Raw genomic sequence first — 19,221 nt, 5'->3', positions numbered from 1 at the left:
TTACATAAAATGATTCACTTTATCAATGAATTTTGAATGTCATGTTGTCTTTAATTTAAAGGAATAGTTCCCCCAAAAATGTATTCACCATCAGGGCTCAGGCCATCCAAGATGTAGAGGTTGTTTCTTCAGATTTGGAGAAATTTAACATTTCATCACTTGCTCACCAATCGATAATCTGCAGTGAATGGGTGCCGTCAGAATTAGAGTCCAAACGGCTGATAAAAACATGACAATAATCCAAAAGTGCGACTGTAGTCGATCAATTATGGTCTTGTGAAGTAAAAAGCTGTGTGTTCATCAGCTGTTTGGACTCCATCCATTCACTGCAGAGGATTCAATGGTGAGCAAGTAATGTAGTGCTAAATTTCTCCAAATCCTTTCAGATGAAAAAACAAACAAACTCATCCACATCATTTTTAGGTGAACTTTTCCTTTAAGTCCGTTCACCAGTTCGGTTCTCTCTTCTGTTCTGTTTATCTTGTAATTAAAGTCTTTTGGTTTTTGAGAGAATTGCAAATTGTACAGACTAACAAATTCATTAGAAATGCATTTGGCGCTTTACTGGATGCCGGAGGGTGGTAGATGTATGGAGATGTTGGTATGTGGCGTTGTGGCGATGCTGCTGTGTGTCTGTACTGTATGTGGTTGTGTAATTGTAACTGTTCTGTACACTGTCTTTGACATGTTTACATGTTGTCTTGCCTTAAAAGGCATTTATTAAAAAAAAAAGAAATTTGAAGTATTTTGGTAACCATGTATATTTTATAAATGAACAACACCCAATAAAGTAGTTTATCCAGCGCATCATGATTCAATATATGTGCTCGTTTATTTCTGTCAGATCCGTGAACTGCTTTTAGCTTGTTTTTGTTTCTGGCTGTTGTTGAATCATAAGGTGAGTTGATATCCATGGCTTTCACTAAATGATGAACATATGTCTCCCTTCATTTATCTAGTCTTTCTTCTGACATTCACATTTGTTTTATTTGTCAGTTCTCATCGAAGCGTACTGAGGTTCTGAGTCATGCCTGTGACTTCATTGTAAGTATATGAACCTCTTCTATTTCTGGGTTTTGCATGTCAGAGGTTTCTTTTCTTTAGAATTGATGTTTTTTGTGTATGACACATAAAACAGGGGTGCCCATGGAGGTCTTATTTTTTCCAGTAATACTGAACCATATGCCTGTATATGGTTTAGTCACAGTTCACCACAGGAGAAAACACTGTGAATTACAAGAACTCATTCTGTCTTCCGTACAGACCCATAATATATCACAGTGTGTTATTGTAATGTGTTCAGTCGTATGACTATTCTATAGCATAACTTTGTGTTAGATGTTTGTAATATTTTCATAAAATGTTTAAACCACACACAGAGAGAGTGTATAACATGTCAAATGATACAAGCTTCCAGGGTGTGACATTTGGCAGCACTGTGACCTAAGGTCAGAAACCGGTTTGTAAACAGGGATTGAAATAATGCCATCATTCTTTACAAATCTGGCTTGCGAGATCCACTTTCCTGCAGAGTTTAGCTCTACCCTAATCAAACACACCTGAGTTTGCTAATCAATGTCTTCAGGATCATTAGAAAATCACAGGTAGGTTTGTTTGATTATAGGGTTGGAGCTAAACTCTGCAGGAAAGTAGATCTCGCGAGCCAGATTTGAGGATCGATAAGCTATGTAGCAATAAGCTTTTGAGTCGAAAGTCTTATGGCACAAAGTCTAAACTAGCGCCGGTCTGCCTATGTAGGCTATTATAATCAAATAATCCATAGCCTCTAGGTACAATATGCCTTTAAACTCATTTAATACAATCATTAATCACATTTTAGTGCCAAATTAATCAAAGCTAAATTAAAATACTCATCATGCATAAAATGTAAAATAGGTGCTTTTTAACATTCAGACCTCTGTTTTTCATTGAAGGTTGTTCTAACACTTTCTAACTCCATGCAGCATCTAACTGCATAATAATACATATTTGATGTGTTTCATCAACTGTACATTTAAACTGATTTGCACACCCTGCACACACTCAAAAAAAAAAAAAAAAGGCAGGGTTGTTGTAACCCATGTTTAGGCCGTTTTGTTTAAAAACTGAATTAAAAAATGTAACCCAATGGTTGGGTTTGTCCATGTTTGACCCAAACATGGGTCAAAACAACCCAGCATTTTTTTTAAAAGAGCAGGTTAGATGACCGCTGTAAAAATGTTAGACATTTTATGGAAAAAAGTACTGTAAAACCATGGTATTGTTCATGTTACCTTGATACACTGAAAAAAATTGACAATTTTGTAGCAAAATAAATAATTTTCACTCAGAATTATTTTTTTTTTTTTAGGATTACTGATTAACTAATGTACTGTGATTTGTATTAGTTATCTATTTTAGTTTTAGTTACAGTTGTAGTAATGTTGTCATTTTATTAGTTTTTTTATTATGTCTATATAGGCTTTTTATTAAGTTTTACTTTCATTTAATTTGAGTTATTTCAGTACTTCAACATACAAAATTCAAATGAAATAATATATATATATTTAATGTATTTATATATATGTACATGTATATGTATATGTGTGTGGCTGTACATACACATGTTTTTTTGGTGTTTGGCTTAGTGTTATGTTAGAATCATTATTATACTCATACCTTTTGTTCTTTTGATATTTTTGAATTGTTTTTATTTGTATTTTTTTTGTGTTCATTTAAATGTTTTAGTTTTGAAATGTTGTTGTATGCATTTGTCATTTTTATTTAATTTCTTTTATTTTCTTAAATGTGTGTATATATATATATAGTATTTATAGAGTTTTAGCTTTTAGTTTTAATTACTTTTTCTTATTTGTAAGTCGCTTTGGATAAAAGCGTCTGCTAAATGACTAAAAGTAAAAAAAGTAAAAGTAAAGAAATTGATAGTTGATTACAAGGAAACAGAAAGTAACACACTGAAGTAGAATAACTTGTAAAAACATACTCTGAAAATCCTTTTAAACAATACACACCCTTAACAAACCATAACACTTATTTAAATTTGATGTAAAAAGTGTTCTTTCGTGTGCTCTGTTTTTGTTGTAACATGTCTACTAGAGATTTATTTATTTACATTCACATTTGTATGCATTTGACATTTGTTTTTATCTAAAGTGCATTTTAGAGTAACAGAAGAACTGTAACATACAGGTAACAAAATGACTTGCATACAGCTAAATTTAACAAAAATGTTTTACAGTGTGTATGACTTCATTGACTGGAACAGAGGTTTTGTCAACTGCAGCCATAATATTGTTTATTAATAAACTGTCAAACTATTTATAATTTTTAATAAACAGCCTGCCATCCTTTCTCCTTATGCTTTGATATGTATTTAGCATACTGTGTCCAAATGGCTCACTGACACAATTATGCTGTCATTTGCTTTTTCCAGCCCCAATTGTTTAAAAAAAGAGCCCAAGTTTTACAACAAGCGCAACTCCAGCCCCCACGTGCCCAATTTGGGGTTCCTAAAAATAAAAACGACAGTCACAACTGTCGCGGCGCTCGGGGTCTGTCCAATCCCCTTCCCCGCTGCGCGCTTCGCCCAATCGGGCGCCGGTATCGCTATCTCGGTCAGATTAGAGAGTCCCCCATCCATCGATCGCGCAGTTGTATTTGGTCATGATGACAGCAGCATACCAGGAGCTCCAGCAGACTGACGTGTGAGCCCTGCCAGAGGGGTCTCAGATTTTAAAGCGCCTCATGCTTCATTTAACCATTCAAGTATATGAAGCCGCGTCTCTTTTCCCGTCTTTCCTTTAGTTTCGAACGCGAATAAAGCAGGACGGCGTTCTGAAAAGTGTCGGCTGGAAGAATTTCAAATCTAAACTAGTTCAAAGCTGGCTTGGTTCTGAAGAAATACTCCTATCCCGGCCCTCTTCGCACGCTCTTCCAACTCTTAAACTTTCTTTCGTTTTCTTTCCTTCAGAGGAGCGTGTGCGCTCCTGTCCCACTCCCCCTCGCGTTTAAAAACTCGCTGATTATCGTTTAAAAAGGGGGCGCGAGAACATCGGGGGGGAAAAAACATGATGAGCAATAATACATACTACGACCAGCAGCTGCCGCCGCAGTACTACCAGGGCACCGACAACGGGGAGGACGGAGACGAGGAGATGCCGGCCACGGAGAAGGACCTGGCGGAGGATGCGCCCTGGAAGAAGATCCAGCAGAACACCTTCACCAGGTGGTGCAACGAGCATCTGAAATGCCTCAACAAAAAGATCAACGACCTGCAGAAGGACCTGAGCGACGGGCTCAAGCTCATCGGGCTCCTGGAAGTTCTCAGCCAGAAGAAAATGTACAGAAAGTACCACGCCAGACCCAATTTCAGGCAGATGAAGCTGGAGAACGTGTCCGTCGCGCTAGAGTTTCTAGAAAGGGAGCACATCAAACTGGTTTCTATAGGTAAGTGCTGTTTTATTGCATAAATATGCGCTCAACTAGGTGGGAAACGCGCTTTGGTGCGATTTTATGCAATTTAGGTAACCGTAACTTTCTTAAAGATATTTCAAACAAACAAAAGGGTCTTGTGATGTGTACATCTTTAATTAAGTGGTTGTGATGATGTACCGTTCGGTAATGGTGAAAGGAAGTCCCTATTGACGTGTTGTATCCCAGAGGATAAATTTAATTGGATTTAAATTGAAGTCATAGCATGTTTTCCTGAAGTGCTTTAGTGGCTTTATCTGCACAGTGACTTATCTCTGCCAAGGCATGCTCTGTTTCTTTGCATGTAACACTTTCCTGGCCCATTAACCAGAGCTTTCCTCTGCTGCTCTACACTGAGAAGTAGCAGTGGTTTTATCGATTCGCCCCTCTACTTCACCTCTGACATTGTTTCTGGTGAACGTTGCGTGTTATATTTTTTGGTCAACTCCCAGAGTTTATCTCCGGACTCAGCTCTATGTAATCTTTGGCCACGAAAAGAAGGATTTCCATCCAGAGTATCCAAAAGTCAGGCTTTCTTTTTCTGAACAACAACAAGCAGTCTTTCTTGCAAACATGGTCTCCCTCTTTCTCTCTCGTGTCCTCCAGCATCTTTAATTGTTACCATGTGTCAAGGGCTAGTCAGTCCGCTGGAATGTTCAAGCACACACTCACTCCCTCCAGAGATTTGACATGCACCGCTGTGGTGCTTTCCTCAATTTGTCCCACTCGGTTTATATTTGAATTAAATATAATTTTTATTGTAGTATAATTATTGTTAGTCATTCAGTGTTGCAATTTCAGCAAAATGTTGTTTTCAACCTTGACATTTGAAAATAAACAGACTTGTGAGAGATTGAACAGCAATGACAATGTTAAATTTACCACGAAACTAAATGTTTATATTTGCAAGACTTCAAATCACATGCACATGATCAGTGGATCTAAGATGTAGTGACAATTTAGCACTTGGGCGGTCTCTCTGTTTCTCTCTGAAGTGAATGTCCCTGTTGCCAAAGTGAAAGGAAGTCCCTATTGACGTGTTGTATCCCAGAGGATAAATTTCATTGGATTTAAATTGAAGTCATAGCATGTTTTCCTGAAGTGCTTTAGTGGCTTTATCTGCACAGTGACTTATCTCTGACAAGGCATGCTCTGTTTCTTTGCATGTAACACTTTCCTGGCCCATTAACCAGAGCTTTCCTCTGCTGCTCTACACTGAGAAGTAGCAGTGGTTTTATCGATTCGCCCCTCTAGTTCACCTCTGACCACTTTCCTGGCCCATTAACCAGAGCTTTCCTCTGCTGCTCTACACTGAGAAGTAGCAGTGGTTTTATCGATTCGCCCCTCTACTTCACCTCTGACATTGTTTCTGGTGAACGTTGCGTGTTATATTTTTTGGTCAACTCCCAGAGTTTATCTCCGGACTCAGCTCTATGTAATCTTTGGCCACGAAAAGAAGGATTTCCATCCAGAGTATCCAAAAGTCAGGCTTTCTTTTTCTGAACAACAACAAGCAGTCTTTCTTGCAAACATGGTCTCCCTCTTTCTCTCTCGTGTCCTCCAGCGTCTTTAATTGTTACCATGTGTCAAGGGCTAGTCAGTCCGCTGGAATGTTCAAGCACACACTCACTCCCTCCAGAGATTTGACATGCACCGCTGTGGTGCTTTCCTCAATTTGTCCCACTCGGTTTATTAATATCTCTGGTAATGAAAGCCTAAAATGTGGTGTTGCTTTATTGCAAACTGTTGCATATCGAGGCTGCAGATGGCCCAGGTGCATCCTGGGTAGGCGGATATCAGGTGTTTGTGAGGAACGGTTGTGCAACAGCTCTTAGTTCCTTTGTTTGAATGTGGGAAACTCAACATGTGGTGCAAAACAAGGCCGGTATTTATTTCTAATTGGTTGTATTTGGATTATTAATCACTCTAAATGACAAAAAGACACTTTGAGGTCATACGCAAACTATTAGAGAATTATTTTAAAGGTTTATAGTTTTGGGTGCTGCAATGATTGAATTCAATTCAAGTTCATGACAGCTAAAGGCCTCACAATATCAAAAGGGGTTTATTCAGGATATCTTTTGACACCCGCTGTGGAATCTTCTGTTACTGTATAAATCCAACCACATCCTCAAACTCCAGGACCATGTGGGAGATCAGAAAATGATGGAAAGCAGACGAGGGAAAAAAGGGCGAGTCGCTTTTGATTATGAAGGCTGGAAGGCAGGCTGCAGATGGCCCAGGTGCATCCTGGGTAGGCGGATATCAGGTGTTTGTGAGGAACGGTTGTGCAACAGCTCTTAGTTCCTTTGTTTGAATGTGGGAAACTCAACATGTGGTGCAAAACAAGGCCGGTATTTATTTCTAATTGGTTGTATTTGGATTATTAATCACTCTAAATGACAAAAAGATACTTTGAGGTCATACGCAAACTATTAGAGAATTATTTTAAAGGTTTATAGTTTTGGGTGCTGCAATGATTGAATTCAATTCAAGTTCATGACAGCTAAAGGCCTCACAATGTCAAAAGGGGTTTATTCAGGATATCTTTTGACACCCGCTGTGGAATCTTCTGTTACTGTATAAATCCAACCCCATCCTCAAACTCCAGGACCATGTGGGAGATCAGAAAATGATGGAAAGCAGACGAGGGAAAAAAGGGCGAGTCGCTTTTGATTATGAATGGGGTGCTGGAAGGCTGACTGGGGCTTCATCTGTGCCGTAAGTGATATCTGAACCTCTGTTTTCAGCTGCTTTCGGTGCTGTTTGGATAGAGTTACACGTTGTAGAACATGCTCTTTTGTTTTAATGCACATCTGAGATTCAGAATCGACTGGTTGCTCAACCTAAAGAGGTAGTTTGACCAAAAATGTTAATTCTGTCATGCTTTAATCATTCATCAAATGTTGTTCTAAAGCTGTATGACTTTATTTCACCAAACACCAATCTAAATGACAAAAAGATACTTTGAGGTCATACGCAAACTATTAGAGAATTATTTTAAAGGTTTATAGTTTTGGGTGCTGCAATGATTGAATTCAATTCAAGTTCATGACAGCTAAAGGCCTCACAATATCAAAAGGGGTTTATTCAGGATATCTTTTGACACCCGCTGTGGAATCTTCTGTTACTGTATAAATCCAACCACATCCTCAAACTCCAGGACCATGTGGGAGATCAGAAAATGATGGAAAGCAGACGAGGGAAAAAAGGGCGAGTCGCTTTTGATTATGAATGGGGTGCTGGAAGGCTGACTGGGGCTTCATCTGTGCCGTAAGTGATATCTGAACCTCTGTTTTCAGCTGCTTTCGGTGCTGTTTGGATAGAGTTACACGTTGTAGAACATGCTCTTTTGTTTTAATGCACATCTGAGATTCAGAATCGACTGGTTGCTCAACCTAAAGAGGTAGTTTGACCAAAAATTTTAATTCTGTCATGCTTTAATCATTCATCAAATGTTGTTCTAAAGCTGTATGACTTTATTTCACCAAACACCAAAAAAAAAAAAAGTTTATATACTGTAAATACATATAGAGGTGAGTAAACAATGACATTATTTAATTTGAACTGTTCTTCTGTGGAACACAAAAGAATATTTTGAAAAATTTTGTTTTGGACCTCATAGACTCAAAAAAAAAGTCATAGAGGTTTGGAATAACACATGGTTGAGTAAATGATGACAAACTTTTTATATTTTTAGGTGGACTGTCCCTTTAATGTGTTATTTACCACCTTTTTAGATAGTCGGACTTTCAAAAATAAAGTCACCATAAATACATTTGTAATTGTACAAAACATTTCTACTTTACATAAAAGCTGTTTAAAAAAAATGTTCCATGGTTTCCACAAAATTAATAAGTATCAGAACTGTTTTCAACATTGATAATAGTCAGAAATGTTTCTTGAGCAGCAAATCAGCATATTAGAATGATTTCTGATGGATCATGTGACACTAAAATACTGCAGTAACGATGCAGAAAATTCAGCTTTGCTATCACAGGAATAAATCAAATTCTAAAATATATTTAAATAAAATAGTTTAAATTGTGATAATACTAAAATTAAAATTTAATTTTATATAATTTTCTATATTTAATTTAATTTAATTTATTTTAAAATATCTCACTGACCCCAAACTTTTGAATAGTAGTGTACTGTCAGTATGATCTGTTTATATAAATACATATAATACAAGTATTTATATACAATTATATGAATACAATTAAATTTTTTGGGAATTATTTGAATTACAGATAGAACAACTATTGTGCGATATAATATGACTAGAGTAAAAATTAAGATTACCAAATTAACTAGGATGAAATTTATGGAAACAATCACATTTTTTCCTGTGATCATATACAGGAGTGACAGAGACGTGCATGTGTCTTTTGAGACTTCCTGTCATTGGAATGTCACCAGTGCTTAATTTGTAAATGAATAATTGCCGGATCCAAAACAGCAATTAAAAGGTGCTATGACCGACACTGAAAATACAACTTAAGTTTTCCCGTAATATTCAATGATGCCACTAAACGGTGATGCCATAATTATAAGAGAGTATCGTTCACAAGTTTCTGCATTAACCTAACTAGGGCACAGCTTCAAACCCTGGGTCAAAAATGGGTTGCCAGGATAATTTTAGGAAAATGCATTTTTTAGCATTTTTAGATTTTCAAAAAAACTCATTCTGAATTATTTATAAGCCTTTTGAATTACGGGGACACTGAAAATGTCCTCATAAATCACCTTCTCGTTGTAATACCTATGTCATACCCATGTTATTATACAAATTTGTGTCCTCATAAACCACATAAACATGCATAATTTAATTTATTTTAAAATATCTCACTGACCCCAAACTTTTGAATAGTAGTGTACTGTCAGTATGATCTGTTTATATAAATACATATAATACAAGTATTTATATACAATTATATGAATACAATTAAATTTTTTGGGAATTATTTGAATTACAGATAGAACAACTATTGTGCGATATAATATGACTAGAGTAAAAATTAAGATTACCAAATTAACTAGGATGAAATTTATGGAAACAATCACATTTTTTCCTGTGATCATATACAGGAGTGACAGAGACGTGCATGTGTCTTTTGAGACTTCCTGTCATTGGAATGTCACCAGTGCTTAATTTGTAAATGAATAATTGCCGGATCCAAAACAGCAATTAAAAGGTGCTATGACCGACACTGAAAATACAACTTAAGTTTTCCCGTAATATTCAATGATGCCACTAAACGGTGATGCCATAATTATAAGAGAGTATCGTTCACAAGTTTCTGCATTAACCTAACTAGGGCACAGCTTCAAACCCTGGGTCAAAAATGGGTTGCCAGGATAATTTTAGGAAAATGCATTTTTTAGCATTTTTAGATTTTCAAAAAAACTCATTCTGAATTATTTATAAGCCTTTTGAATTACGGGGACACTGAAAATGTCCTCATAAATCACCTTCTCGTTGTAATACCTATGTCATACCCATGTTATTATACAAATTTGTGTCCTCATAAACCACATAAACATGCACACACACACACACACACACACCACAAATTCGCAGCTCAAACTTGACATCGCAGTCTGCTCATTATCAAAATAAAATACAGTTAACCAAAAAAAGGTTACAGTGGTCAATTTAAATAGTCCGTGGTATAACTGGTCCACTTTGTATGCCAAGCACATTTTTGCTGACGTGAAGAGGATATTTCTGTCGATATACGAACGCGCGTGAAGTACAAAGCCTCTACATTATAAATAATAGTTTCATTCAAATACATTGTATATGGAAACATTATGGATTTGTGCCGTATGAGAGGTACGTGAGCCCAATTAACACCTGGTACTTTCAGTTTTGCTTTGTTTTGGTTTCTTTAGGTTTATATATTTTTATTTCATTCTTGTTCTGTTCTGAATACCGTTACATTTATATGATTTGTTTTGGAGTGAGCTATACGAACGTATAGCTATGTTTATATTATTTCACTTTTTTTGGTATTATTTCTGGCATTTCTTGTATTATTACACTCTCCCCAAACGTTCTGCTGCTCACAAAACAATAAGCAGTAAGCAGCAATCAATGAGAGCGAGTTTGAACTTAAGAAAGCTGACTGGTCACGGTCAAAAATTATGTTGAGGACCAATACATAACCTCCAAATACTACATAAACCTGCGCTCGCTCTCATATGCACGCACGCACTGTCACGATCTAATGCCGGATCCTTAAAAACAATTACTGGAACGCAAAAATCCAAAATCTGACATTTTTCGGAACAGGATCCGGCAGGATCTCTGCAGTAACAGAGCGGCTGTTGGGGTTAGCGGTAGGGTCAGAGGTCAAGATCATGACTGGTTTGCTGATTTGAGAGCCATGAAAGTCTCTAACAGGTGTTTAACAACAGCTATGACTCCTGTGCCCTCTGAAATCTCTCTTTTTTTTAAACAGTCACTGCAACATATTATTCTAAGTCAGCTCTTTGAGTGTTTTTTTGCAGTCTAAAGTCTTTGGCAGACATAAAGCAGTTCTTCTGTATTGTGTTTCTGTAAGGCTGGGAATCAGATGGCCCAAGTGCACTCTGGGGTGTTTGGTGTCAGCAGTGACAGAAACAGAGAGCTGTCAGCGGCGTGATGATGTCATCAGCTGCCTGACCCCGAGTTGCCAGATTGACTCAGACAAGAAAATCCCTCATCGTCCACATGGTCAAATGTCTTCACCTCGCTCATTTTCTCCAGCCCACACACAGAAATAGACTGACTTAAACCCTGAGGATTAAACAGAGCTTTATAAATGAACAAATGACTAATATCATGTTGTAAAGGTATTTCCCTAGAATTAATAGTTTCAGTAATAGTGATGCTAGCCTCAGCAAATGCCACTGATATTTTCCATCCATTTGATTGTGGTTTAGTGGAAGGAAGTCTTCACCATTTGAACTTTCCAGCAGGAAACCCAGATGTGAACTTTCTCCTTCCAAACTCTGGAAAGGACTTTACCTTCTCTTTTCTTATGAGTGGTAGACTTTTAGTGGATTCCACGAAGAGAAACAGGCGTCATTCAAAGCGCTTTTCAAAACGAAGCTTAACAAGGCAGTAAAAAGCCCTTTCTGACTGACATTCGACGACAACATCCCAAGCCTGGACTGCTTCTTGATGTGCTTTTGTTGGACGTTGTTGGAGACATGCACAGCTAATGGTCCATAGGCCTGTTACAGAGAGCTAGTTCTTGAAAGAACATAAAGGATTGTGTCTATGTCTCAAGTGTCTGTCTGTGTTTATAGAAATGTGACCTAAAGTGCGGACAAGCTTTTCTCTAAGTGCTTTTTAACTCATTCTTTCTCTCAGCACTGCAAAAAATTAGACATTCTTAAAACTTAAAATAATGAAGACAACATTTTTGTATGGCTCGTTTAATTATTTTATATATTTTAGATTTATTTTTCTATTTAATTTTCAATTTATTATTGGTTTTGATAATAGTTTTACGTAATGTTATATACTTTTATATTGAATTATAATCAATATTTTTGTATTTATTTTTATATTATTTTCTATAAAAATGATATTTAAAGGACAACTTTCCTGATTTTTAACCAGCTTTGTATTATTAAAAAGTTGGTAGTATATGTAAACTCTTTCTTCATGTTACCCAGATATTTCTGTTTATTTATTAGCAAAAGTCAGCCGGATGACAAAAAAATGCATTTTGTGTCATGCTACTGATTTTTGCTTACAAATTTTGAGGATCGGCAAAGTTGTCTTCAAATTTGTTTTTAAATATTATTTTCTACAATTTTATATTTAATTAGAATCAGTATTATTTATATATTTATTTTCTAGGCCTATAATTTTATTTAATTATAATCATTGTTATTTATATAATTTTATATTTACTTTTTTGTATTTTAAGTAAAGTCGTCATGTAAACATTTATCCTTTAATCATCCAAATGGCATAGTGTACGTGTGCATGTGTGCTTGTTTACAGCATTTGTACTGTCTTTTAGTCATACTTTTCTCAGTAACTGCTTCGGATGTCCTTTCCTGAGCCCTGAGGTGCCGGAGTCTGTCCTAATTCAGGCACAGTGGAGGGAGACTGGGACAAAGGATCCTATGTGCCTGTTCTGGATGGAACTTCAACTCTGAAGCTTTGTTGAAGGATCGAGGGGAGGGGGTGAATGCATGCTGCAAACAGACAGTTAGAATATGTGTGTGTGTGCATTAGGCCCATGAGGGGGAGGGCAGATCTCTGAGCACATCAGTTGTTGGTTTAGGATGCCTGTTAGCAGCTGTGACGGCAGCTGACTGGGTTCACTCAGGAGAGGAGATTGCCTGATTGCTCTGCTTACTATAAACAAAACCACTGTCTTTCTCAAGAAGTCACATTCCTCTTCTCTAAATTAGTCCAACATTGCTTTCCTTGTTTTGAAATGTTTTATGCATGTGATCACCTAAAAGTTGAGGAAAAAATAACAAGAGGGCAAAAAAAGGAAAGTTTTTTTTCTTTGGTTGAAGTTACCATTGTTTTTTTTCCCTGTGTGAAATACCTCCTCTGGAGTTTGGGTTTGGAGAGGGAAATGCCTCTTGGTTTGGGCCTCCTTAGCAATGACAGACTTATTAGTGTTTTATTACTGGTTTACATTGGAGTTTACATTACATTTTTCTGCTCATTTGACTTGAAGAAGAGGAATAACCAAGAGTTAAACATACAAGGTTGGGAATTTTTTGAATGCCTCTTATGAAACATTGTATGAAAATTAACCCCACATTGTTTTCTTTATATGCACTCAAGGCTGGAAAAAACTACACAACTTTTGCACAGATTAGCAAAAATTCTACAGAATGGATTTAAAGGGTTAGTTCACCCAAAAATGAAAATTCTGTCACCCTCATGTGGTTGCAAACCCGTGAGACCTTCGTTCATCTTCGGAACATCGTCTTCGTGGTACTCTTGTGAATGGCGGTGTGAATAAAGTCGTTATTTTTGTTTTCTTTGCACACAAAAAGTAGGCTATTCTCATAGCTTCAAAACATGACGGTTGAACCACTGATGTCACATGGACTATTTTAATGATGTCCTTACTAACTTTCTGGGCCGTAAACGTTTAGTTGTGTTGCTGTCTATTCAAGGTCAGAAAGATCTCGGATTTCATTAAAAATATCTTAATTTGTATTCCGAAGATGAATGAAGGTCTTATGGGTCTAATTAATCAAAGGTCTAATTAATGATTTTTGGGTGAGCTGTCCCTTTAAATGAAAGTTCTGTGACACATATATCAAATTCTAGTGAAATCTACAGAACTTTTGGTGGAATTGGTTCATAAAAGTGGATTGGTCCATCACTTTAGCTGAGGGGATTCAGGTTGTGGATATATTTTGCATTTACAAGGTAGAGGTGAATGACCTCAAAGTGTCTGTGTGACTGATTCCAGGCTGTTTTTGTGCTTTGATCAATTTTTACCCCAAAGAGCTGTTTTAAAGGCCTACTGGTGCAATTTTGTTTAATTACACACTCACAATTTATCCAGCTGTTCTCATGGGATACGTGAGGTCAGCTGTGTAAATGTTGTTCCTATTGTCCATGGTCTTCAACAGGTTAGACAGGACCATGTGGAAAAACAACAGAATGCTGGTCACCGATGTCCTTTTTTGGACTTTCGAAGACACACCACCTGCCGCAACATATGTGCCATATCTCAAGATGGTGTGTGTGTGTGTGTGTGTGTTTGTGGGAAGATCTTTATTTTCTCTCGGCAGAAGTTCTCCTGGATCACTTTTTGATCTGCTTCACGAAGAGCTGTGTATTTAGTAAAGCATTCTGGTCAACACGTAGGCGCCATGCCTGTTTTCACAGTTTCCATATCCATGGTGATGCATTAGTGTGTAAAAATGTGTTTATGTGGAAAGGACGTTGATAAATGAACTGCTCTGTCATTGTCCAGACTCGCTGTTTCTGTTGGGTTTCAGCATTTATTTCTTTTTGACCTCATGCGTTCTGGCAGTTGCTGCCTTGCAAACGCTCCCAATGGCTGCCATCTTGCAGCATTTGGCAACTTGGGCCACCACACATTTCTTTCTGTACTCTGAAATAAATTATTAGAGATATAAGACTGTCAATTAAAGTATCACGTTTTACATAAAGTTAGGTCAGAATCCATTAGACTGTTGTATGGTTTGACATGTTCCTGTAAGCAGTAACAGCTTGTTCTTGTTTCAGGAATAAATGTAATGCAGTGACACGGATGCTCATGTCTAAGTGGCACTTATTGGCTTAAGTAAAAGACGTTTCCTGTCGTCACTGGCAGCAGTTGTATTTCTGATGTAATGTGTGACCACAAAGTCAGCAAGTTCTGAAGTAAATTGTGCAAATACATAAATGTTAGACATGTGGACATTTCGGCACTACGTCCCCAAGAGTGCTGTGAAGTGATATGAAGTCTGCTTGCCTGCATATATATTATGTTGCGTTGTGTGTTGTGTGATGTGTTATGTGTTATGTTATGTTATATTTTACTGTTCAAAACCCCATAAGTGTCACCGGCCCACCTGTGGGCCGCTTGGCGCTTTTTCTTCATTGTCTTTATCACATATTTTAGTAATCATCATAAATTATATATCATTTGAAAGCTTAAAACCTCAAAATTCATCATGTGAAAACTATTTTGAAATAGGACATTGCGTTACCATGGCAATGGGACTTCAAAATCTTTTAGCGGTCTCCTCCCCATAGTGGGTGGACTCAAGTGTCATATTACAAAATGTATTACGGTCTTTTACAATCAAAACGGTTTATAATCTTGACAAAATTACATATCGCCTGAAAGGTCTGAGTCTCAAGATTTTATATTTGGTGGTTATTTAGAACTAATATTGACAGAGAAATTTAGACATTTGTGACAGAAAAAAATGTAATGGAGTGTGGATGGCACCCGGTGGCTGTGTGTGTGTAGTATAACGGCCTAAATAAAATTAACAAGAACCTAATTTTTTTTATATCAACTTCAAATTTGGAACATAACTTATTTAGACATAAGGCTTTAATTTTATAGCAATTTTAGATTCAAAAATATTTTGTCAAACATTTATTTTATATAAAATAATAAAATTGGTACTGTAAATTTTCTTTACAGTAAATTGAAACTTCTATAACTTTGATACTTTCATATTTTGAAGTGATTCCACTTTCACCAGCTCAACATATAAAAATGATTTCTGAGGGATAATGTGACACTGAAGACTGGAGTAATGATGCTAAAAAATTCAGCTTTACAATCGCAGGAATAAACTACATTTTAAAATATATTAAAATAGAAAACAGTTATTTTTAATTGTAATAATATATAAATTATATTATATTATATTATATAGTAGATCAGATTATTGTTGAATGTCCCTCCGAAAGAGACAGTAGCCATATTAACTCTGGCATAAACATTAGTTCACTAAAAAAAATTTAACATATTCTTTTAATTAGTGACAAGTAAGAAATTTCAGTACATTCACATAAAATATAGTAGCCCATCCAAAAACTTTGAATCCCTTAGTGATGCTTTGAAATAGCTGATTAGTGTCCTAATATGCTTTTTCCGAGAGCATGTATGACAGTTTTTTTCTTGGTGTGAGTAGTTAATGTGCTGTGCATGTGCTGAAAGTCAGTCTTGGTACTTTGCCTTTGGGCATGTCATTCAAATGAAATGTTAGCTGCTTGATGTGTGTGTGTTTTCTGCTGTATCTCTAACACTCTTCCATTGTTCTTTGAAGATCCTGTGGAAAATGTGAGTGTTGGTGGCATGTGTCCATGATGTCTTCATCCCCCCCTCTCTTTTCCTCCTTTCCTATCTTTGCCTCTTGGAGAGACACAGTAATGGAATGATATTTTCCGGCCTGTTCAGAGAACCATGAACTTGACCTCTTTGACAATGGATGCACGCTAACATAATGTCATCTGAATATTTGGGGTGTCCACAGTTTCAGGATGTGACTTCAGGCTGCTCTGTGTTTTGTGTGCGACTCTTGGAGAAAGTCAGATAACAGGAATGTTATCTTTCCACAGCAACAGGGGGAATCCCTGCTCTCTCTCTCTCTTCAAACAGACCTCTGCATATGAACACGGCAGCTGACTAGAATACAGATCTGAGATGAAACCCCACACGTTTGGAGCCAAGCCTTTTATGTCAAGACACTATTTAATGTATGTTTGCACAATTGTCAGCTTTAGCTCAAAAGGGTGGTCAAGTGATACTTTTTGTTGACAACAAGAGGTTCCAGTTGATATGAATTCACTTTTTTAGTTTTTAAAGGAATAGTTCATCCAAAAAGTTCACCTTCAGGCCATCTAAGATGTATCATTTGCTCACCAATGGATCCTCTAACATTAGTAGAGTATGTTTTACAAGAAAATACTATTTCAGTCTTTCTACTTAAAAATCCCACATTTAATTTAATGTGTCTACTTGCTATTTCTTTGTAATAATTTGTGAAATTTACTAGCAATTTGGCAATTTAGCAAAAACCTGTTCCCGCACTGAATCAAGATAAAAAAAGGTAATTGCGACTTTTTATCTCACAATTGCGATTTTACATCTCCCAATTCAGATTTTTGTTCTCAGAATTGCTCCGATTACTCCTATGAGTAGTGTTTATAACTCAGATCTCAACTTTGATATTGACGTCGTGTGCTTTGTTGCATTATCTGTCCTTTCAAGTCCTCCAGGACTTTCACTTTGTGACTGTGTATATGTGTGTTTTATTTTATTGTACTGTACAGCCATGCTGCATTGTGTTTTATGGCTTTAAGGGAATAATAGGAAAATGATGACTGCATTCTTTGCCTTTGAACCTTTAATTACCATTTGCTCCGTGAATACATCTTTTTTTCCATTTATTTATACAGCTCGCTTTCAATTGTCTTTTCTCCAGTTTATTCTATTTTGATTGATTAGTTTGTCTTTCACAGTTTGAGAAACAAAAGAGCCTCATTTATTATACATTCCCTCTTGATGCAATGTGTGTGTGTGTGTGTGTTTGTGGGTGTAGGTTGCATATTTCCTGAGGCAGAATGTCTCTTCCACACAGAGGCCATTGTCTCTGTCTCTTCTGTCCTAGTGACCATGGCAAACTTTCTATCTCCTCCAGGGAGACTGCGATGTTTGTTTGGTCACCCCAAGCAACAGCCGACAATCACCTGATGCATCTAAGCTGTAGAAATTTCTGATGGCGTCACTGGTCGATGTTCAAATAATTCAAAGGGCAACACAGAATGACCTTATTAGAAATTTTATAAACCATAAATATGTATAAACAAATGATATAAACAAATTGGATAACAAAGATGGTACGACTGAATCAGTGAAAACACAATCAGTACGAAACAAACTGCAGTTTTTGGCAAAAATATCAGAAAAAATTAAGTTGTTTTCAGAATTTGCCAAGAAAATGCCAATTTATAGTGTTTAGAGTTTTTAGAGAGGATCTGTTTTATGGATCTGCTTTCCTTTAATATTTTACCATTTGCACGCTATGAAAGAATAAGTCTTTTTAAACCCATCAGGGGCAAATTCACTAAACAATCACTCAACTTTATCCAATTTAACAATTAATCACAGGGTTAACTGTGCTGGTGTTTTGCTGTATTGTCATTTTAAGTGCAAACTAAATAAGTGAACAATATTTGAAAATATTTAAACACCAGCAGCCTTATTTTAGTATTAATGATATATTATTGTAATATTTATTAACATTATGAATTAGCTTTTGTTTTTATATTTTCACTTTAAAGAATTAAAGACATTCACAAATTGTCTGCTGCAAACGGCATTTATTTGGACTCAAAATTAACCTGCAAGATGGGAAATCACCAGGGATGCACCGATAGGATTTTTTGGGGCCGATACCAATACCGATTTTAACAAATACTTATTTACCGATATTTGTCACTTCCAAATTTTGGCATCAAAATAGATAGTATTTTAATCATGTTTTAAATCAGCAAAGTTAAAAAAACACCTGCATTAAATTATACTAGCAGTTTTATTGCTGCATCATCAAATAATTTCTAATGAACATGGATTGGATCCATTTAACATTCAGCAGGCCTACATAAATACAACAGAACAAAGATACATATTAAATAAACAGTGCTTTTTAGGTTGGTTTAACAGTTTTCAGGTACAGAAATAAAGATTTTTTTGGAGTGAAAAAGGACGCAATAAACTTAATAAAACATCAGTAAAGTTTTGGTCATCATTCAGATGAGGTCCGCTACACTTATGAAAGTTACAAAAGTTATTTAGTTAATAGTGTGCGATCTTTTGTCTTTTGTTATTTGATTAGCATTAAAGTGCAGACAGCAGCGCTAGGATTATGCAACAGACATTATACAACTCAGTGCCTTCATGCAGTTAATTAATAAACCATCAGTTTGTTATATCGGCCTTTTTCCTTATATAGCCGATATGAAGATGGTTGTAAATTGAGGAAAAATCGGCTGATAAATATCGGCGGCCGATACATCGGTGCATCCCTAGAATCACATCATGAAAATTGCATTCAGCACAAATTTGTCATCGTGATTGCAGCGTTTCATAATTCCCTTACTGAATTGGTTGCTAAAACAACGCAAACACTGCATGCAAATAGCCCTATCAGCCAGCGCAGTCCATTCTTAGTGAATTCCCTCCTTTGAAGAACTTCCAAACAATGATAATATGCTGTTCATCAGTGAAATGAAGCAAT

The 19,221-nt window shown here is 36.4% G+C and overlaps 1 protein-coding gene across 9 annotated transcripts in view; it reads left to right on the top strand.

Moving 5' to 3' along the window:
• Positions 1–3,711: 3,711 nt before the first annotated feature.
• The window catches only part of LOC107592205 (filamin-C-like), a 53,097-nt gene continuing 37,587 nt past the window's right edge, over positions 3,712–19,221 (top strand). For all 9 annotated transcript variants that reach the window (XM_016281616.1, XM_016281617.1, XM_016281614.1 and 6 more), the window contains exon 1: positions 3,712–4,446. In XM_016281616.1, the coding sequence (XP_016137102.1) occupies positions 4,068–4,446 (379 nt within the window). In that variant the 5' untranslated portion in view covers positions 3,712–4,067. The remainder of the gene's footprint in view (positions 4,447–19,221) is intronic.

The sequence above is a fragment of the Sinocyclocheilus grahami genome, unplaced genomic scaffold (assembly GCF_001515645.1).
Source record: "Sinocyclocheilus grahami isolate Dianchi unplaced genomic scaffold, SAMN03320097.WGS_v1.1 scaffold151.1, whole genome shotgun sequence".
Lineage (NCBI taxonomy): Eukaryota > Metazoa > Chordata > Actinopteri > Cypriniformes > Cyprinidae > Sinocyclocheilus > Sinocyclocheilus grahami.
This window is presented reverse-complemented; position numbering and strand designations above follow the sequence as displayed.